The sequence below is a fragment of the Lygodium microphyllum genome, chromosome 19 (genome assembly GCF_053477565.2).
Source record: "Lygodium microphyllum isolate KBCC chromosome 19, Lygodium_microphyllum_v1.1.10, whole genome shotgun sequence".
Classification (NCBI taxonomy): Eukaryota; Viridiplantae; Streptophyta; class Polypodiopsida; order Schizaeales; family Lygodiaceae; genus Lygodium; species Lygodium microphyllum.
Window position 1 is genome coordinate 102941958 of NC_141153.1, and position 22770 is coordinate 102964727.

General features: G+C 40.9%; 1 protein-coding gene across 2 annotated transcripts; it reads right to left on the reverse strand.

Moving 5' to 3' along the window:
* Positions 1 to 2079: 2079 nt before the first annotated feature.
* Positions 2080 to 11445, reverse strand: LOC148020226 (pleiotropic drug resistance protein 1-like). Of its 2 annotated transcripts, XM_087700547.1 has the most exons (24): positions 10727 to 11445; positions 10346 to 10466; positions 10138 to 10226; positions 9965 to 10049; positions 9723 to 9882; positions 9476 to 9552; positions 9329 to 9382; positions 9143 to 9233; positions 8684 to 8985; positions 8296 to 8577; positions 7901 to 8217; positions 7648 to 7808; positions 7465 to 7568; positions 7197 to 7359; positions 6955 to 7083; positions 6698 to 6864; positions 6247 to 6579; positions 5866 to 6156; positions 5672 to 5755; positions 5452 to 5585; positions 5134 to 5361; positions 4869 to 5040; positions 4475 to 4729; positions 2080 to 4378 (listed from the first exon to the last, which is right to left on the reverse strand). In XM_087700547.1, the coding sequence occupies exons 1-24, from the start codon at positions 11077 to 11079 to the stop codon at positions 4106 to 4108; spliced, it is 4425 nt and encodes a 1474-aa protein (XP_087556673.1). In that variant the 5' UTR covers positions 11080 to 11445; the 3' UTR covers positions 2080 to 4105. The 2 variants fall into 2 exon arrangements, with proteins under 2 accessions (XP_087556673.1, XP_087556672.1); XM_087700546.1 differs by having other exon boundaries at positions 7901 to 8577.
* Between the last annotated feature and the right edge of the window lie 11325 nt (positions 11446 to 22770).

Here is a 22770-nt window from a genome sequence, read left to right on the forward strand (position 1 = left end):
CTTGTGCAATTTTGCATCATTACTAACGATCTCAATATATGTGGTCAAGTTCATGATGATTAGTATACTTTCATACTATGAGATTACTTTGGTCAAGCTGATACCATCCTCTTGCCAACTATACTTTTTCTGTTAGGAATACAAAGACTTGAACCATATGCATCTTAAAGTCTTCCCAATCAATGAAGTGATGATTCTCACGGTTGATGTAGTGCCACCATGTGTGGGCAAATTTCTTTAGATGGAGAGAAGAAAAGAGAATTTTCTACTCATCAATGCGAATGATCTTGTCACACAAAGCTCATTGGGGCCTTGTTCCCCATGATAGCCTTGTTGTCCATGCATACCATGCTGCCCATACATACCATGCTGTTCATACATGCCATGATGTGCATTGAACCCATGTTGTCCACATTGTTGCTATGTTGGCCATTAATACCATATTGTCCATGATGGGGTTGAGTTGGATAAGGCCCATTAGGTCTTCTAGGGAGAGTAGGTGAGGTTTGTAGGGTGAGGGTCTTATAAGGGATTGGTTGCATGGATGATGGGAAAGCTCAAGAGAGGCTCATCCTGATTGTCAGAGGGCTCACCAATCTCAAACGTGGAACGAGGAGGGATACCCTTAGTTCCAAGAATACCGTGTAGGCCATGGAGCAAGTCCAATGGTGGAGGTCGTCACGATTCACGCTTGGACTTGTTTACCTTGTCGTGCGCCAAGGTGGTGACCAACTGGGCTACAAGGGTGATGGGGTATTCCAATGTCTCTCAAGTTTGAGAGTTGGAAAGGGCTGTTAGTTCAATTGCAAGGTCTATTTTTTGAGAGCACCTAATGATGATTAACAACCGTATCATTGTGCCTTTCCATATGACGGATCTCATGTTGACAAAGGGTGCAATTTAACATGTTATAAGGGCCCATATTGACATTTCTTCATGCATCTCACCATTAAAATCTTATGCCAAGTTGGGCTCATCATTCATTGAAGCTTTGGAGTCCCTAATCTCCCTTTGGACATCCTCATGGGCCTTGATTTTGCCTCTTTATCTTGCCATCTAAGTGTAGTCCACAAGACCCACTGTTAGTAAAAGGGGAGTAACTTCCAATAGGAAACTTTGATCAATGAGATTTTTTATTCAAGTCAAAGGGGATGAAGCCCTCTTTGAGAGGGGTAAAATGATCAAGGAATTTTGCAATTGGATTTTTGGGCATGTCCTAAGCAATCTACATCTTGTCCACAATGACCTCAATGCACAAAAATAGCCATATATTTTAGACCATAATTCCAAATGGGGATAATTTTGGTTCAAATTAAAGGGACAAAACCCACTTCCAGAGGAGAAATAGGGTTCACTCCCAGGTGCAATATAGAATTTACTATAGCAGCCTTTTTGTGACTATTCCTGAGTACCCATGACTAAAACAATGTTTGTCCCAATTCCCACATGCACTATATGAGTGGCTCATGAGGTTGAGGAGCCTAAGCATCATAATAAGAAACTTCTTGAGCATACTGAGCATGATCCCAAGAACATTTAAGTATCAATTTGCTTTGCCATTACTGTATAAGGAAGCCTCAGTGCCATACATATTACATTGACTGCATACATGTCAAGTGCCATACATGGGTGTCTTGCTCACTGAGAGTGTGTCCAAGGGGTTATCTCATCGCCAATGGGGTGACCATGAAGTGTACCTACATTTGCATACAAGTATTAGGCTCCTAATCAATGGGAGGTGGGCAGAGTTCCCCTTGGGCCGGGTTGTGCGCCCCTTCAGGGTCTTAAGTGGTAAGGAAGTATCATCTTACTTTTGACTTATCACCTCGCTTGGCATCAGCCTTTGCCCTCAGTTGAACATTATTTCTTATCCATTGGTATATAAATATATATATATATAAGTAATAATTTATATGAGTAATATCAACAATCCTATTTATCTCTTTTTAGATACTCACGTGAACTAATTTGAAGAGTACTAATTCAAATCTTTGTAAATGGAGTCATATTTTTTGAAGAGGAAACATTTGTTCCAATTATTGATTCTTAGTATAATTGATGTTGATAATAAAATATATGTTGGCCAAAACATGTGCATTTTTTAATTCATTAACATTATTCTCCCCGTACTGCTTCCACTAGGTGTGGAGCACCTACTATGCCCTCAAGGGCAATGCTAACAAAAAAACAAAGAACAAGAGACCTGGTACAATTGCAAAATGGAACTAATATGACAAGCTGTAGAGAGAGTAAATGGATGGATCTCATTTGGATATATCGCGATGTTCCTCGTAACCTATCCAGGAGACAGGCTGAAATGTGGAGGCACGCTGCTTAATGCGAGTGCTATCTGTATCCCCCAGTGAGGCCTTTGTGCCTTTGTCCGAGGCATCACTTTGAATTATCCAAGGCGGTTGCAACTCTGAAGAAACTGGTAAGTGTGCTGGACAGAGGCTCCTAGATGTTTGCAAGTTGCCATTTTTGGGGTGCAGGTGGTGTTCTCTATGGTGGTACAGCCCCACGAGGAAGAGGCGAAGTCTGGTCGCATAGTACACTGGACACCTGCAGATGAAGTGCTCCTTAGTGGCTGGTCAACCCAAGCTTGTAGAGCTGGCTAAAACCTGTGCTGATCTGCTCCATGTCGGCTAGTGTGAAGCTAGCTGATGCACACCCTACTCCGTGAGAGAGGTGTGACAATGTATCTTAGGTGAATCACAAAACCGTGAGAGAGAGAGAGAGTGTGTGTGTGTGTGTGTGTGTGTGTTCAGAGCCTTCAGTAAGTTCAATCTTTGGCCGATTGCCATGTGGTCTTTTGGTTCTCTTTCAGTTGTGCAGAAGGCTTGGTTGTTGCATGTCAGCTGCCTTGTATAGCTAGGTGAGAGAGATGTCTGACAATCTATCTCAGGTGAATCACAAAACCATCATGTGTGTGTGTGTGAGTTGCTTCTTCATGCTGCAAGATTCAGATCCCCTTGGTGTGACGACCATTTATGGCCTCGTAAGTATCAGATAAAATATTTGACTTTGGCTTGTGGAACACTGCTTTTTTATGTGAACCTCACAACCGTCAACAATTCTCAGGGAGAAACATGACTTCTACGTAGTCATAAAAACAAACATGTCCTTGACCCTGGTTAAAACTGGATAGTTGTCCTTGAATCATGTATAAGAACCATCCAGTTATAGCATTTGGCAGTATCTTTGCAGCCATGCATAATTTTCTTTTTCTTTCTGCAGGATTCAGTCCCTCTTTATGAAACCATGGAGGGCTATAAAGCAGTGTAGCAGGCACATGGGAGCTGGGCACGGATGTCAATGCTGGCTCATGGATTTTCTGTCGTAATGCTGCCAAGTGGAGCTAATAGGCAATACCTTTGTCACAAGTCTGTGTGGCCAATCACTTATTTCCCATGTTGTTGATGCTGATTCAGTAACAATCCAAGTGAGACAGCACCGTGACATGATATCCTTGAGAAGCTTACCTGTTAATGCTGCTCGGTTGAGGCAAGGTTGATATGAATCACTGATTCTGAAGAATGATTCACGAATTAGGCCTGTCCACTATGATTTGCCACTACAGGAGTTCAGAATGGGATTTAAAATTGTTCCAATTGTTACATGAAAGCCATTGTGGCAGTTTTGAGGTTGTAGGGGTAATAGTGAATTTAGGTAATACTCTATCCTGTAGCGTGGCAAATCATAGTGGGCAGGCCTAATTCTGAACTCCTATAGTGGCTATAGGAGTTTATCAGAAGTCTGTGCAGCCAAGTCACTTAAGTTCCATGGTTTGTCAATGCCCATTCTGAACGGCGATCAAGCAACAACCAACAGAGACAATGCCGTGGCATGATATCCTTGAGAAGGTTACCTGTTACTGCTGCTCAGTTGAGGCAAGATTGATATGAATCACTAATTCTGAAGAATGATCCATGAGTAAGACCTTGCCACTGTGATTTGCCACTGTAGAGTTCAGAATGGTATTTAAGATTGGACTGTTACGTGAACGCCATTGTGGCAGTTTTTTGAGAGCCTAGGGGTAATAGTGAGTTTAGGTAATAGTCTGTTCTCTTGCTACCAAGGATTTAGGTTGATTCAAATGTTTACCTCATCTCCTTTGGAAGTTCAAGAACTTGATGCAAAATGCAAACACCGTGGCAAATAACACTATCATCCCAACTTGAACACCTGCCACAACCCCTAAAAATTCATGCTGAAAGCCGAGAAATTCATGTAGATACTCGGTCACTGTCTGTTGGCCCCTTCCAACGACTTCAATGCTGACACCATCAAGATCACCTAACTGAGAGGTGATCAGGCCATAGAGTGTCCATGAAACCGGGTTTCCCCAATAGTACCACCTCCACCACACAGGAATATGCTGTGGTCCAATAAAATATGAGTTAAAACATGTGACAATGGAACTTCAGGTTATGAACTCAAAATTGCTAGGATGAAAAGTTGACTTTTGACTTACTGGTCGTGGTATCATGAAGCCTGAGAAGAGGTTCCAGAGATTGGTGAAACATGATGAAATGATGGAAGCAAAAATAAGGTTTGGACTTATAGACACCATCATCATACCATACAGGGTAAAATATAGGAAGGTGCAAAACATGAAAAAGAGAAACCAGCTGAACTTCACCACTGTCAGCTCAAAGCTCATCATGGTGTAAACTATAACACCATAAAGGACAGTTTGTAGAATGTTATAAGGAACCTCAACCAGCACCTGTAAGTACAGTCCACCTAAATTAATGCTTCTAGGGGAATGATTGTAATATCAATTAATATTGGTTCTAGGGGAATGATTATTATGTGCTTTAATTCTGAATTTTGAGGCCTGACCAATGTATAGAGCAGCAGTTCACCTGTGCAAAAGCATACGATAATGCAGAATACATTCCAGCTGCCTTCTCACGATAGAAGATGGTTCTTTCAATATCTACAACTGGTTGAACTGTGTTTGCATTGAATATACCAAGAAACAGTGTAGCAGCATACATAGCCCCCATAATGTTGTCAACATCTTGCTGCTTGGATCTGACCAAATGAACCAAAGAACAAGCACAACATTAAAACACTTGAGCTGAAATTCTCGTGATATTGAAGGTGAATAGGCATGAAAAACTTCACCTTTTGGAACCAAGGTCCCAAAACACTGTTCCAAACATGACAGCTATCACTGTTGTGAAGAAAATTCGCACAGCATTGTAATCTGGATTGCGCCAATATGACAAATTTTGCTTCCAAAGTGAGGCGATACATTGCACTGAAAAACTCTGTGCATATTTTGTTGGAAAGTGAAGGTCTTGTGTGCCAGGGCCTGGGGTAGTTAGCTCCTTCACGAGAGCCTTGTTTTCTCTATGGGAAAGAAACAAGGGGACTGATTAGTAGGTCTGATGATTTTGTGCTGGTTCAGAGATCACAAGAACAGGAAAACATCATGCATACTCGAAGAGGGAAGATGATCTGTATATCTCAGCAAAGTCGACCCCAATACAAGTTTCTGCTCCTGGGGAAGTAATTTCCAACATCCAGGTTGCCGGATTGTATCCCTCTTTGATCTTGGGTACGCCAGGAATAGCCTGCAGTTTGGAACCCAAATTACAATAAGCATGATAGTCACAATTACCTGCTATATCTTTGTGCAAAGGTTGTATATGAAGCTCACCTCAAAGTATTCAATGAGCTTGCTTGAGTGGTGTCCAAGAGGCCCAGCATAGATAACTTGACCACCACGTTTCATAAGAAGTAACTGTCATCAAGGGGTAAACAATCCTAGTGTCAGCTGGATGGATTCAGTGAGTTAAGATAGCTCAAAGCTTCATGGTAGAATTAAAACTTCAGAGGAGGAGAGCCATTAACCTCATCAAACGCCTCAAAAATACCGATGCTAGGCTGGTGAATTGTGCAGACAACTGTGCGGCCTGTGTCAACTGTATTGCGAATCGTTCGCATGACTATTGCCGCAGCTCGTGCATCCAATCCAGAAGTCGGCTCATCCATGAATATAATAGATGGATTGGCCACAAGCTCCACAGCAATAGTTAACCTTTTCCTCTGTTCTGTGGAGAGGCCATTAACGCCAGGAAGTCCGACTAATGCATTCTGGATCAAATCAAGCTCCACAAGTGCCATCACCTCATTGACAAACATCTGCAATGTGAAAGGAAGCAACTATAAGCAGCAGTATTAATGTCAATCAGTATGGCTCTGCATCTTAAAAAATGCAAAACAATATATCACCATGTTTGTATGTTTGTCCACTTCTCTTGGCAAACGCAGCCATGCTGAATAAATGATGGACTCCCGAACAGTGAGATTTGGTGAATGGATGTCTGTTTGTTCACAGTATGCTGCAATTCGAGCAAATTTTTTCTGGTTTTTTGGATAACCTGATATGTTTATGTTTCCCTCAATGTATCCTCCTGTTTTACGCCCTGCCAACACATCCATTAATGTAGTTTTCCCTGCACCACTCATGCCAACCAAAGCTGTCAAAAAGCCTGGCCGGAAGGCCCCAGTGACTCCTTGTAATAGCTGAAGCCTAGCTTCTGTAAACCCTCGCTGCTTCATCTCCTGCAAATCCAGAGTAGAATGTTACTGGAGTAAAGGTGCAACAGTCAAACAACTGAAGTGCTCTTTGAATTGAAATGTGCAAGAATCAAGTTAAAAGGTGTATCATGGTGATACTCACAGCAGGCATGTCAACATAGTAGTTTATGTTGTCAAACGAGATGGTTAATGGTTGAAATGGCAATATCATTCCCCTTCTGTGGGCTCTTGCATCTCCATTGGCAACTTCATTTAAGTTAGAAGTACAGGGAAACAACGGATTGTTCGTCCTTGTTAGTATTTGTATGCCTATGTATTACAAAACCAGTAACTGTAAGCACAAGTACAGATAGAGAAGATGCCAAAACTTTTTTTGTGATAGAAATGACTTAATATAACCTTCTCCTTGCTCTGTGAAGGATAGCATCTTTGATTTTGATTGTAACAGAGTTGGTACTTGCTTTATTTGAGTCACACCTTTCTCTTCAGTATCCTGTTCTGGTATGGTGGCCTGTGTCCTCCCAGGGGCTGTAGCAAGAAAGTATGAGATTCTCACGTCTACTGTACAGTAACCATGCTGTTATACGGTTTATTGAAGTGCATACGTCTACTAATATTAGTAAGATTCAGTGAAGTCTTACGATTCAAATACGTCAATGCCACAGTGAACAACAGATTGTAGACTATGGTAAATCCAATCAGTCCCCCTAGTCCAATCCAACACCAATAGCCATTGCGAAACAATCCATGCTCTGCTAGCACAGCTCTGCCGACAGAGCTAGCAAATGTAGTGTTCATATATGGCTGCAATATAAAGGTTGTAACTTAAAATCCAAGAGCTATGAATTACAAGTTTTAAATTAAACCTCCCATTTTTGAGCAACCTGAATGAACCAATGCATCACACACCATGTTCCAGCGAGAAGCCAGAAATTCATTTACTGCAAGTGCATTTTGCCCGTACATCATAGGTGAGATCCAGTATCCCCACCTCCACCATTTGGGTATGTCATCTGCCAGTGATCCAGTTTATAAGAGCACCGCTTGTATGGACGATGATTTGCACAATTATTGTATGTTGCAAGAATATACCTTTGGATATGATGAATCCATCCATAACAAAAATCACCATAAGTGCAAAGGCTCCAAAAGTATTTGCCACAGTCATTTTCCTTCCAGCAGCACCAATGAACCGAAAAAGGCCATATGCCATCTGAGAGATAAAGAAAAACAGCAGAACTTGGAGAAAGAATCTGTGTAAAGATAAAGGTTTTCATTAGTAACGAATGCCAACAAATTTGCTGCCATTCAAGGGTTACTGATATTAACGAAAAGAAAAGACAACCTGCTGGCATCAGGTGCAAATCCAATAACATAGTATGTCAATGTAACCCAAATTCCTGCTTCTAGCAGAGACAATGGTAATCTTGTAACAATTGTGGGTATGGAAGCTGCCCATGCAGGGTAAAACATTTGATCTCTTTCTTTGTAGAAGACAGGCAGGCGAGCGATAGTCATCGAAATCTCAGCAAATCCATTGAACATGACGTTGACCAGACCAAAGAAAAGAGCACCCAAATACAAAATTCCATCTGTAACATTGTTTGGGTGTAGTTTGGTGCGGAAGAATACAGTCATTGTAATAAGGGATACTATGGATATCTGCACAATTAATGAAGATGGTGAGAAAATCAGTCTAACACTGCGTTGCTTTATCAAAGTGGAAAATCCAGGAGAAACCTGCAATGTTTTGAAAATGTAGAGAAAGGAATTGCGCCTCATCAGCAGTGATTCCCTCCACAAGCAGGCTTTCAACATTTCCCATTTGCCTAATCCATATTTCTCTGTTGCAAGCGATGCCGGATGGCTTCTTGATTTGTCAAAGGGTGCAGACAGGTCATCTTGAATGCGTTCACCGACATGGAAATCCTGAAATGCTTCTGAGAACTGTTTGGCAGTGATAAACTGGAAGGCTCCATTTTCACCCATCCAATATTGTTCTTGGTCCTTCCTTGATGTAACCTGCACAAGAATCCACTTCTATTTATAGACCTTTTTTCCTTGGGGGTGCAGGATGTATTAAACTTTTTGTATAAACAATGTCAGTTATGAAGGTAAATAAGAGAACCTCTTGTAGAAAGTCCGGAATGCTTTTCCTTTTGGGACACTTAAAGCCCATGGCCCCAAAGAAGTCCATTATCAAGTCTCTAGGTCCTTGATAAACAATGTAGCCATCTGAGAGAAGAATGACATCGTCAAACAACTCAAACGTTTCTGGAGCAGGCTGCAGCAGTGAAACAATCATTGTCTCATCCAAGAGATGCACAAACTGGCGCAAACATTTGACGATTTGATAAGTGGTTGAGCTGTCTAATCCAGTTGAAATCTCATCCATGAAAAAGGCTCCAGCAGGTCCTACAAGCATTTCACCTGAATGCATATAAAGGATTGCAGTATGAGAAACAGACCCTTTTGCTGCCATTACAAGTCCAAGTACTGATCAGCTGTGGAACTTTATTGCAACAACTTAACAGTGATCACCTGTATTGTAAAACTGCATTCACATTTGCAAGTAACGTATTATTACCTGTAGTTAGCCGTTTTTTCTGTCCTCCAGAAATCCCTCGTAGCATGTCGTTTCCAACAAATGTGTCGGCACAGACATCAAGGCCCAATATCTATCGCATCGTAAAGACAGAAGTCTCATTAGTTTGGAAAATTCGTATTATCGTACACGCCTAAGTTTCCGTCACTAAGTTACCGAGCGTCGTACCTTCAACACGTAATCTGTGACGATGTTGGTCTCCTGCCCTTCCATGACAATAGCCTGCAAGTTTTTGAAATTGGGATGGAATGTTACGGTGTAGAATTCAAATTTAGTGCCATTAAACTGAGAATCTGATCATAAGAAAAGGTTCACCTTCATGAATATGTCAAGATCTGGATCTGGCTTTATTCCAGCTTCCCTTTCTCTTCTCAGAAGTTCGACGAGCATATCTGCAAGCACATTGGTGTCACAAGCTATACCTTCGTAACAAAGGCATTGTACGTTTTAAATCGATGGAAATTGATAAGGTTGCGTTTTAAATCATAGTCATCTCTTCTGGAAACTCCTGAACTTGTTTACAAGCAATAATTAGTACTTTTGTTCCAGAAACGATACTGACCATATCGCGTCCCAACTCCTTGACATCGGCCACTGAAATCCAGGGTCTCTCGTACAGTCATTTCACCAATTTGCCAATCGTCTTGACTGATATAAGCCGAAGTCCTTTGAGGAATAAATTCAGAAAACGTATGTCCGTTGTAGGTTATCTGCCCTGAAACCTGAAATGTAAACTACATGTATGTAATATACAATCAACAGTGTGTATGTATGGGGATTTTTATTTTTTGGATATGTACTAACCCGAAGACCAGGAGCGAGCTTTCCTGCAAGCGCGAGTAGGAGAGTTGTCTTTCCCGAGCCTGGAGGTCCCAGAAGAAGCGTCATTCTGTGAAAAGAGCTAATTGATCAGATTGCACATCGTGTATGAACCATGAGATATATCATTGCACAGCTATAGCCTCCAGTAAAGTTACCGCGAAGGTTTGACAATGCCGTTGATGTTATTGAGAATGGTTAATCTTCTCTTCTTTGTCCGTAACAGGTGAAGGCTCTCAAGGAAATCCTACAAGGGAGAAGAAAATGTTATCTGAACTTTGAAATTGTAATTAGTAGTGACGCATTTGATCAGTACTTGAGCTGGCAGATTATGATACTGGCACGAGGGAACAGTTCACAAAATACCTCAATGACATTTATACTGAAGTTCACAAGTGTTGGCAGGGCTCTTTTCCCGACATGAGCATCGGTTTCCACGTTGAGATTCTGGAAACGAATCTCAATGCTAGGAAGCTCAATGCAAACCCTGCAAGTTATAAGATATGTCCCGCGTGTGAGCCTAGATCGCTTATATGAATATACCAACATAATCGATTTTGAGAAACAAAGATGTCATGAGAGAAACCGATCTGATTCAATACAGATGTATATTGTGAAATTTTCCTCACAATATAGGAAGGTCTTCTTATATCATGACGTCGTTTCTCTTAATTACATTTACATGCTAATTCTGTAGGAGTTTCATTTGATCACATCCTAATGGAATAATAGTTTTTTTTCAGGCACCTATCAATTCTTTGCCTGAGCTTGGTAAGGAAGCGTTCATTGTCTTCGTCTGCAACGCGCAGGATTTTCTCGAGCAACTGAGCTCGTTCTGTGTGTCCAAGCTTCGTGACGTCCACGACATTGCCATGGTCGGACACAGTGCTCAGGATGCCCGTCCTGATGCGATCGTAGGTCGGGAGCTTCTCAATGGCGGCCCATTTCAGGGCCTCCTCGTCGTCGTCCCCCTCGCGCCGGTAGCGCAGCGACCGAGAGAAGGCGTTCTCCCGGCCTGAGCTGGAGCCGTAGTCGAACATGCGCTGGCTAGCGAAACGGCGAAGGGAGCCGCTCCACTCGTCTGAAACGGGTGCCGCCATGGGCGTGAGCACACTTCGTGTCACAAACGCGGTGTACTGGTATGAGATGATGTATTGTATGAAGGAAGAGAAAGTGCGGTGTACTCGTTCGAGATGGCCTTGTATGAAGGCAGAGAAAGGTATGCAGTCTGTACTTCTGGGAGACGTCTGAACAGAAGTATTCTAAAAAGATAAAGAAAGACAGGCGGCCTGTTTGTAGTTGAATGTGAGGAGAAATGAAAGGAGGGAGATGTTAATATGAGCCTGGCTGAAGGATAAGGGAAGATGTTTGCTAAGGCGGTAGCAGCGATGGAGAAATCAAAGCAGGGAAGTTCTCTCCTGGCTGAAGGATTAGGGAAGATACCCGCTAAGGCGGCGGCAGCGATGGAGGATCGATCAGCTGCGGTGCCAGCGGTAACGTATTTGAAGGGTGGCAAGGTGGTACCCATGGGGTAGTTGAGCGTACAGGAGGAAACACAATCCAAAAGTGAAAGTGGTTGCCGACGGGCAACCCACCGACAAGAAAAATGAGAGAGAGGGGGCAGCATACGCACGAAGGATCCCCGAATGCCTCAGGCTGGATTCAGATTAGTTCCAAAAAAAGCCTTTTTGCCAAAAGATCAAAAGCCTTTCCATCTTATTACTATATTATTTTTGGTTAGGTTGGTTCAGAGGGTTTCCCCAATCTAGCTCCTTTTACAAATCTCCTTTCTTCAATCAAAACCCCTAGAACTTACCTCATTTTTTAACCTCTTTTTTTCAATCAAAACCTCTTCCCCTCCCCTTTTCTCAGATGTAATCTCTCATTTTTTTTTTCCTCTTTCCTTTTCTCATTAAAGCCTCCACCTCCCTTTTTTAAATTAAAACCCCCTCCCTTCTCTCTCACTTATAATCTCTCTCTTTCTTTTCCCCCTCCCTTTTTCAATTAAATTCCTCCCCCTTCCCTCTCTCATGTGTAGGGCCTAGGTTCTCTCTCTCTCTCTATCTCTTAGATTAATTTTTTTAATTTGAATTTTTTTAATTAAATATTTTTAAAAGTTTTTTTTTAATTTAAAGTTTTCTTAACATAATGTTTCACATACTTTGACAGGGAGATAGATAAAAAGAGAAAAATAAATATAAAAATAAGAAAATAGAAAGAAGAGAGAGAAAAATATAAAAGAAAATAGTCTTTTTTAAATTAAACATTTTTTTTCTCCCCCTCCCCCCTCTCTCTCATGTGTAAAGCCTAGGTTCTCTCTCTCTCTCTCTCTCTCTCTCTCTCACATTTAGATTAAATTTTTTAATTTAAACTTTCTTTTTAATTAAAATGAGGGGAAGAGAGAGAGAGAAAGAAGAAAAGAAAAGGAGAGTGAATTATAGAGAGCGAAAAGATAAAATTTAAAAGAAAGAGAATAAAAATTTAAAGTGAAAAGAAGAAGAAAAATGAAAAAAGAGGAGAGAGAAAGAAAACGGGAGAGAGAGAGAGAGAAGAAAAATAAGAAGAAGAAAGAGGAAAAGAGATGGAAAAAAAGAGAAAAGTGAAAAGTATTTTTTTAATTTAAATATTTTTTGAGAGAGAGAGAGAAAGGGAGAGAGGAGAGAGGGGGAAGAGAAAGAGAGAGAGAAAGAAAAATAAAAATTAAAAGAGAGAGAGGGAGAGAAGAAAAAAAGGAAAATTAGGAGGAAGGGGAGGAGAAAAAAAGGGGGTAGAGAGAGAGAGAGAAAGAATAAAAGGAGAGAGAGAGGAGAAAAAGAGAGAGAATAGATACATAAGGAGAATTATATATAGGAAAAATATAAAATTTACATATTTTAAGAGAGACTAGGGGAGGAAAGAAAGTGAAAGAAGAATAAGAAGAAGAAAAAGAAAAAGAAGAGAGAGAGAGAGAGAGAGAGAGAGAGAGAGAGAGAGAGAGAGAGAGAGAGAAGAAGAAGAAGAAGAAAAAGGAAATAAGAGAAGAGGAAGAGAGAAGGAAAAGAGAGGAGAGAGGGGGGAGAATAAAAGGAGAGAGAGAAAGAGAGAGAACAAGGAGAGGAGAAAAATAAACTAAAATAGAAGGCAAAGAAAGAGAGAGAGAGAGAATTAGACATAAGGAATTTTGGGGGACAAGAGAGAGAGAGTAAATTAAAAAATTAAAAACAAAGAGGGAAAAGAGGAGAGAGAAAGATAAGAAATGGATTGTTGAGCAAAGTTATCGTGCAATAACTTCACTTGCCACTAAGCAGCCTAGCGTTCCGCGCATGCTAGTGTTTTTTTATTGAGAAGCATTAAAACTCTGTTAAAATATGTTTATATTGCAAATGAAAATGTATGAATATGTACAACTCAGTCTTGGGAAGAACCCTTTAGCACCCTTAGGGCACACTTTTATAAGAAAACTATGAGAGTAAGGTCAAGACACTAATCCACAACTTGTATCAGCTTTGGAGGAGGACTAGGTATGATTGGGGGTGGGAGAGCTTGATTGAGTGGGGCATCCCAGATTAGGTTTCACATAGATTCCCTTCTCTCCATTCTTTGTCGGTATTTTTCATGGAGTCAAGCTCAAGCCATTTACAAAGCCTTGTTGGTGAGCCGAATCACATGTTTGTCACCCCTATCAAATAACGATCCCAAGGGGCATTTCCCAACCTATAGCCTCTCCTTGCCACCAACCTCCATCGAGGCTGTGGGCCCTTCCACCCCAACACACCTATCTCACTTGCCCCCACTAGCTACCTTGGTGGAAATATTTTCTTGCCTAAGCCAAGCATCCCCCAAATATAGCAACCTTTTGCATCTCACCAACCTTGGCCTCAATGACAACTACCTCTTATATCCCATTTCTCCCAAATCGGGCAATCTTGCAAGCTTGCACTACCTCTTCCTCAACTATAATAAAACAGTTTGGTTTACAAGCCCATGCACGAGAGAGAGAGAGAGAGAGAGAGGGGAGAAAAAGGACAAGAAGAAGAGGATTATGTAAGAAAAATTTTAACAAAGAATTTTAACCTTGAAAAAGGGAAAACAAATGGACTAATCAATGAACTAGTAAAGCTCGTCGACGTCAGCAAAAATGCTACCAACCTCCTCTTATGCACATTGCTATTCAAACTAATCAACATCATCAACATCATCCTCATTTGAAGAAAACTCGAAGATTTGGGGAGAATTCGGCCACAAGAATGAGCTTGGGGATTATCGAGAAAGAACCTCCTCGTGTGAAGCATCCAATGGCTAAAAAGAGCCTTAGAACTAAGGCTTAAGGCTTATACAACCTTAACCTAAGACTAAGGCAAGCATTAGCGAGAGTTTGAGGTCACTTTTTAGCCGTTTAGCATGTAGAGAGAGAGTGCACCCACCAATGAGGAGAAGGCTTCCATGATGAAACTTTTTTTAAAAAATCATTTTTGTATTCTCGAAAAATAAAATTTTTTATATTGTTAATTTTGTTGAAATGCGTAGAGTCACTTTTCAATAGTAAAGTAGAGTACTGCCATTTTCCAATAGTAATGTTTTGTCAGCATATTTCAGTCATTTCTCTTATCGAGGGGAAAAAATGAAGGGAGAAGCCCAAGTGAAAGCACGAGCAAGCGAAAGCAAGAGAGGTGTGAGCTATGATGGATGAAACAAGAGAGTAAGAGAGAGAGACTTAAGAGTGGAAACTCCAAAAGTCACAATGTGTGATCGGCCTTCCCTTTATTCTACTGTCACTGAAAGAAGAAAGAATGAAGTGACAGTGATGGGCGCCCGCCACTTGTAGTGTGCAGGTGCAGGTACTATCAATAAAGTAATATACATGTGGCTATGCACAGTGCCTTTATCCCCAACAACCCCCCATTTAAAGACGAATGTGCCTCAAATGAAGAGAGAACAAGAAAAAAATGACAAAGTACAATGTGTACATAGAGTATAGTAAGAAGAGGAATAGAGATTATCTCATCCAACTAATAAAAACTGAAGTGGAGGGAGTCCGTAAATAAATCAGATTAGAGGTCAGGAGCTCCATGTTTTCTTCTCCTCCATTGTTCTTCTCCATCTCTCCAAAAGTCAACTACCACAAGTGGTATCCTCAAAAGATAGATACCCCCAACTTAAGGACACTTTACATATGCTTCTATTTTAGATACATACATCCATAGGATATGACTTAGGATATGTCGTATTTATCAACACTCCCCCTCAAGCTTAGAATGAGCTTGCACACATAAGACTCCAAGTGCACTCCTAAAGTACTCAAACTTATCTTTACCTAATGATTTGGTAAAGATATCAACAACTTGGTCATTTGTTTTCACATGGACCAAGTCAATCTCTCCATCAATGACTTTTTCTCTAATGAAATGATAGTGCACTTCTATGTGTTTTGTCCTTGCATGGTAGACTGGGTTCTTTGCCAACATAATGCTGCTAACATTGCCACAATACATAATGACTCCACCATCAATCTCTATCCCCATGTCATATAAGATCAATCTCAGTCATGTCTGTTCACATGCTGCCAATACAATGCCTCTATACTCTGCTTCAGTGCTTGATAGAGCAATTGTAGGTTGCTTCTTACTGCTCCAACTTACCATGACTGATCCAAATGAGAATACATAGCCACTAGTAGATCTTATATCCATAGAGCTACCTGCCCAGTCTGCATCTGAGTATCTAAACAATGTAGGCTTGATTCATTTTTCATAAAACAAGCCAAATCCAACTGTCTTCTTCACATATCTAAGAACTCTTCTCACTACATCCAAATGTGATTTGCATGGTTTCTGCATAAACTGACTTATCAATCCAACAGCATAACTCAAGTCTGGTCTTGTAATGGTCAAGTAGATAAGACTACCGACCATCTTTCTGAACATAGTGACATCCTCAACATAAGATCCATCATCCATCAACTTAACATTTTGATCCAATGGTGTATCAACCGGTTTGCATCCTGTCATGCCATATTTTTCCAACATCTCCAATGCATATTTCCTTTGTATCAGCCATATACCATGAGGTGTGTCAATAACCTCAATACCCAAGAAGTATCTCAACAAACCAAGGTCCTTTATATCAAACTCTTTATGTAACCCATGCTTGACTTCAGTAATCTCCTTCTCAAGTGTACTTGTAATAATGAGATCATCAACATAGATGACAACAACAACCATACCATCTTTTGTATGCCTCACATAAAGTGAATAATCAACTTTACTCTGCTGAAATCCCATAGTGCATAAGAATTTGTTGATTCTATCACACCATGCTCTTGGTGCTTGCTTCAGTCCATATAAAGCCTTCTTCAACTTGCATACATAATGTGGGTATTTTGGATCCACATATCCCTCTGGTTGATCCATGTACACTTCCTCTTCTAAGCCTTCTTCAACTTGCATACATAATGTGGGTATTTTGGATCCACATATCCCTCTGGTTGATCCATGTACACTTCCTCTTCTAAGTTGCAATTCAAAAATGCATTTTTCACATCCATTTGATAAAGCTTCCAACCATAGATAGAAGCCAAAGCAATTACCGATCTCACTACCGTCATTTTAGCTACTAGACTGAATGTTTCTTCATAGTCCAAACCATAAGTTTGTGCATATCCTTTTGCAACCACCCTTGCTTTATACCTCTCAAGAGAACCATCCGACTTACATTTGACCTTATAAACCCATTTACATCCAATGGATTTCTTGCCATGAGGTATTTTCACCAAATCCCAAGTCTTGTTTTTCCTTAGTGCATCCATCTCTTCATCCATTGCTTGTCTCCACTCTTTGCTCTCTATTGCTTCTTCAAAGCAAGTAGGCTCCACATGTTGTACATAAGAAACCATGTATGCATAATGCATCTTCATGAACCCATTATAAGTCAATCTATCAACTCGATACCTTACCCTTTCCGACCTTCTCAATTGAGATGCACTACCATGTGTATCATTTGATCTAGCATGTGGTGGCACATACTTTCCTGCACTTCTAGTGCTAGGTGTTTTAATGTGCGAAATGCCATACTCGTCATCTATAGATTCATCTTCTAAACTTTCAGCCATAGGTCTCTTTCCTTTTGCAACTTCTGCACTCCTTTGTGCATTTCTCAATCTACCACTCCATGGACTATAGCTGCCACTGCTTTCCACATTCTCTTGAGGTCTTGAAGCATCTTCCACATGCTGATTTTCAGCCTTGTTGTTTGCTGAGATTTTCCTTCCATAGCCATCATCATCATTGCTTTCATAGGAATCAACATCCACTGCAATTTTGGGCTTGTACCATGATCCATATTCACTGAATCTGACATCCATGCTTATGTATACTTCCTTACTCACTAGATCATAGCATTTGTATCCCTTTTTCTCATTAGGATATCCAAGGAAAATGCATTTTGCAGCCTTAGGTTCCATCTTGTTTCTCAAATCATCCGGAACATGAACATAACAAACACATCCAAAGACTCTAAGGTATGCAACAATGGGTGTCCTACCATACATTCTCTCATATGATGACATATTATGAGTCAAGGCTGTAGGTGTTCTATTCATAATGTGAACTGCAGTATACACTGCTTCTGCCCAATATGACAATAGCATGTTCATTTGGTTCATCATTGTCCTTGCAACCTCTGCAATAATCCGATTCTTCCTTTCAGCCACACCATTTTGCTAAGGTGTGTACCTGCATGTCAATTGCCTTTTGATACCATGATCTCTCAAGAAGTCACAAAACTCATATGACATGTACTCTCCACCATTATCTGACCTCAACATTTTATGTAGCATCCAAACTGCTTTTCATCCATAAATTTAAATTCCAGGAACTTTTCAAATGCTTCACTTTTATGCTGCATAAAGTACACCCAAGTCATTCTGCTAAAATCATCAATGAAAGTGATATAGAATCTACATCTTCCACTCATGGAAACATTCTGACATGGGCCCCAAATATCTGAGTGTGTTATTTCCAAAGGATAGCTGCTTATTCTCCCCCTCTTTGGAAATGGCAATCTGGACTGCTTGCCAAATTGACAAGCCTCACATACATTATCAAAATTCACATATCCAAAATGCGGTAGACCACGGACTATCTATTTTGATTGCATTTGCTTCAATCTTTGCAAATTAACATGACCAATCCTTCTATGCCATAATTCCACATCCTTATCTTGCCCATGTCCTCTCTCAACATACATAGAGTTTTGAATCATTGGAGTACCTGCATCCAAAGCAAACAATCTCTCTTTCTTTCTACCATGAGCAATCACCCTGCCAATTCTCCCATTATGGAACTCTTCAATGAAACATCCAAACTTATTGAATCTCACTTGCAATCCTTGATCTTTCATTTGACCAACCGATGCTAAGTTCTTAGTTATTGTGGGCACATAAAGTACATCACCAAGCTTGTTCTCAATTCCATCTTTAGTAACAAGTGGCACACTACCAATATGAGTAATTTTGTGTAAAGTATCATCACCAGTGGCAACATATTCCTCATTCTGCATTTGCTCCTTGCTATCAACCACTCAGCATAATGAGTCATGTGGTTTGTAGCTCCTGAATCCAAAAACCAATCATTCTCACGAAGAGGGTGAGTCATGCTCCCAAGCACATGCTCCATAGCAAATAGGTGACCTCTAGGTGATCTACCTCTAGGTCCATAACCTGTACTACCATAAGTGCATGCATAGTGGCCATATTGGGTCCTTCCACGACCCCTAGACATGGCATTCTATTTCTAATAACAATCCCTCTCAAAGTGACCAAAATTCCCACAAAAATGACAAGTGCCATTTCTTTGTGAAGAAGGACTAGACCATCCTCTACCTCTAGGAAAAGATCTCCCCCTACCTCTATGCATGAAGTCACCACGACCAAAGTTACCTCTTCCACGAGTAAAACCATAATTACTATGATCAAGTGAAGAGCCTCTAGCTCTAGATGAGCTGCCACAACCGCTCTGGTGATAGAAAACACTGTCTCGACCTGCATTTTTGCCACTGCTAGATGCATTCAATCCCAACTTGATTTCTTGTGTAAGTAGCAATCCAATAAGCTCCTCAAAGTCAGGCTTAGAGCCTCCTCTAACTGAAATAGAGGTATCCAAAGATTTGAAAGCTGGTCCAAGCCCATTTAGTGTCACTAACACTAAATCATCATCATCAACAAGTGCATTAATGGATGCAAGGTCTTCTGCAATTTGCTTGATTTCTGCCACATAGTCACTGATACTGTGATTGCCTCTCCATGCACCATGTAATCTCTGCTTGAGTTGTATCTTACGAGCCTCTGTACATGTTCCATATATTTTTTCTATGATTTTCCATGCCTCCTTACAAGTACTTGCCTTTTTTATATGAGGAATCAATGTTTCTAAAATACATATGGAGATCCAATGCAAAACTTTCCTGTTCTTCCCTGTCCAATCCTTGTATGCTTTCTTTTGCTCTTCAGTTGGATGTTCAGGAACTTCTGGACATTCATCACATCACCTGTTATGAGGTTCCATATACATCTACCCATCAAAAAATTCTCCATCCTGTAAGACTAAACACTATAATTGTCTTTGGTCAATTTGTCTCCCACAATCTGAGTGATCTATGCCGTGTCAGACATTATGGCTGCAGCAAATTCAGAAAAAAACAGCAATACAAACTGTCCACAAATGATATTTAGTAGTATGCCCCAATCCGGAATATCAATGGTCCAATCTGAGACCAAAAAACATAGTCCAAAAATGCATGTAAAAATAGCTTCCAGCAATATGAGTGCCATACATTCAGTTCCCAATAAGAACCATCCAATTCGGATCCCAAACAGTGTCCGTATGACCCAAAATGCATCATGGCATCATGACCCAAAATTACAAGTAAATCATTCATTGTGTGTGATCGGGATGTTGTATCGTGCGCTTCTATGATTGCTGGGTATGCAACACATGGTGATTTTAAACAAGCAAGGCAGTGCCTTGAAGACATGCGACATGAAGGTGTGCAACCAGATGATGTGATGTTTAGTAGCATTCTCTCTACTTGCAGCTATTTTGGCTCATTGCAAGAGGGCCAAAAATACTTCAATTGCATGAGAGAGGAGTTCGGCTTGAAACCAAGTATTGAACACTACAGCTCCATGATAGATCTTCTTACTCATGCTAAATGTTTGACTGAGGCAAGAGATTTGGTGCACACAATGCCCAACTCACCAGATTTTGTTGTATGTAGGTCTCTGCTTGCACGTTGTAAATTTCATAGGAATGTGAAGCTTGCAACACAAAGCTTTGACGGAGTTTTGCAACTGGATTCAGTGAATGCTTCAGCATATGTTTATGTCAACTATCTATAAGGATCTCCAAGTGCAATTCCAATGGTGGTGTATATGGAAGTCTCTTGAGTATGCCTATTATCAATCCTCCACAGTCAGCAATACTTGGAATTCACACAATTCAAAAGCGACAAATGGTTGTGAAGAACACTGTGATTGTCATGCCCAAGATGTATGTAGCTCTTACTTATGATCATCGACTAATTGATGGAAGAGAAGCAGTGTACTTTCTTCGTCGTATCAAAGATGTAGTGGAAGATCCAAGGCATTTACTTCTAGAATTGGACGCTGCGATCCTGGATGCTCAAATGTGGAGAAGTAAATCTCAATGTCTGGTTTTCTTCCGCTAGTACTGGGATTTTCCAGAGAAACACAATCTGAATGTCCCTTGTTTCCCAGGGCTGTGAAGGTCCAGAGAAACAAATTTCAATGTCTCCTTTTTCTTTCTCTACTATGATCTTCCAGAGAACCAATCTTCTCCTCGTCTTCCTCTACTACAACTGTGCAGAGATGTCTCCTTTTCTTGCTCTACTGTGATTTCAAGAGAAGAAATCCACGCTCCACTTACTCTTCCTCCTCTGTAGTGACAGTGCAGGTAGGTAGCCCTTAGTTCCTCCAATGAAAAGTTCCAAAGAGAGAAACAATCTAAATGCCTCCCTAAGAGACAATCTGTATTTTCTTTCTCAAAAAACACTTTTCGGAGAGAAGCAATCTCGATGTCTCCTGCGATCCTAAGCTGTAATGGGGGAGAACATGAATTATACTAAGAGGTTGGGTGTTCCTTTGCAGAGAGTTGTTGTTGAGGGATGAGCTTGGCTCTGATAACATAATAAAAACTAAAGTGGAGGAAGTCCGTGAAATAAATCAGATCAGAGGTCAGGAGCTCCATGTTTTCTTCTCCTCCATTATTCTTCTCTATCTCTCCAAAAGTCAACTACCACAAGTGGTATCCTCAAAAGATAGATACCCCCAACTTAAGGACACTTTACAAATGCTTCTATTTTAGATACATACATCCATAGGATATGACTTAGGATATGTCGTATTTATCAACATCAACCCCGATCAACTTCCTAAGAGGAAGGTAAAATGCTCTACTAAGAGACTTTTCATGAGCAGATCTATAGGATTTTTGTTGGGGGTAAAGGCGCCTCTGCCTAGCCACCCGTGTATTACTACAATGACAGTCACCGCCACTGCACACTACAAGTGGCGGGCGCCCGTCACCGTCACTTTATTCTTTATTCTTTTAGTGACAGTTTGAATAAAGGAAGGCCCGGTCACACATTGTGACTGTTGGAGTTCCCATTTCTTGTCTCTCTCTTTCTTGCTCTTGCTCTCCCGCCATAGCTCTTGAGTGCAAGCTTCGATCCTTCTCATCTTTCAACTGGTATCAGAGCTCGGCTTCCTGACTCTTGAGCTTGGCTCGTGGCATTCTCAGCTTCTCATTGACTCTCCACTAGCATTGGGTCTCCTTCTTGGCAACCATAGCTCGTTCTCTTAAGCTCCCATCACTCCCTGACTTCCCGAGCTTCTTCCTGACCTATTGAGGCACCATCAGGGCATTGACATTGAGGTATTGCTTCATTATTTCAGATTCAGTCCACATGTCTAGGTAAATAGGGCAGCCACCATTGAAGCTTCCAAGCTTCATATCTCTTTGCCACTGGTTGTGGGCTGCTAGAGGCTTGTTCCAAGGCCTCTTTGGCTCATATTTGAGCCTTCTAATCTCTCAAGACCTGCCATATGGACCAGCAGGAGTAGCAGCATCATCATCCAAATCTACGCCTGATTCTGGACAGATCTCATTCAGCCACTTCAGCTCCAGCTCCAGCTTGGCATTAAGCACTTGTTTGGGCGCCATTTCAGGCTTTTTGCACATGTATTGATACTTGGCATTGATCCTTTGAGATTAGGCATTGGTTTGATGGCTGAAAATAGTGTTTCAGGACTATTATAAACAGTCTACAGACATTTGATGCTAGTGCTACATTCGCAGTTTATGTTTATGCTTGTTTGGGCATAACTACATAATCGGTTTAATGCCTATTGCATCCCGATTGATTGGGAGATTGAAGCTACATGTCATGCTATGATTTTGGCCTGATTGTGGGGCTGGAAATACACAATTTATAATAGTAAATGCATGCTGAATAATCTTGGGCTGAAGCTATCTTTCATGCTTTGACATATGTATATTGGTTCCTGGTGTATGTCTTGGGTTATGCTATAATATATTGATCATCGAGGGACAACTTCGAGCTTGTCATTGGATTCGAATGCTTTTGGAAGCTTGAGCTTATTTCATCCCGCACTTATTGATATCGGTCTATGCCTGACAGTGGTCAGTGCTTTGACAATTATATGCTCTTTGGGTACATGCTTACCCGACGCCTACGGCCTGATGTATTTGTCTTGGCACAGTGTACCATGTACTTGT

What these genes read in the sequence shown, in the direction of transcription:
- LOC148020226 (XM_087700546.1), bottom strand. Translation starts at nt 11,079, where the DNA reads ATGGCGGCACCCGTTTCAGACGAGTGGAGCGGCTCCCTTCGCCGTTTC. An exon ending in AGCTCATTGAATACTTTGAG is followed by an intron (nt 5,586 to 5,671) that starts GTGAGCTTCATA and finishes TCCAAACTGCAG; the next exon opens with GCTATTCCTGGCGTACCCAA. An exon ending in TATCGTATGCTTTTGCACAG is followed by an intron (nt 4,730 to 4,868) that starts GTGAACTGCTGC and finishes CTGTACTTACAG; the next exon opens with GTGCTGGTTGAGGTTCCTTA.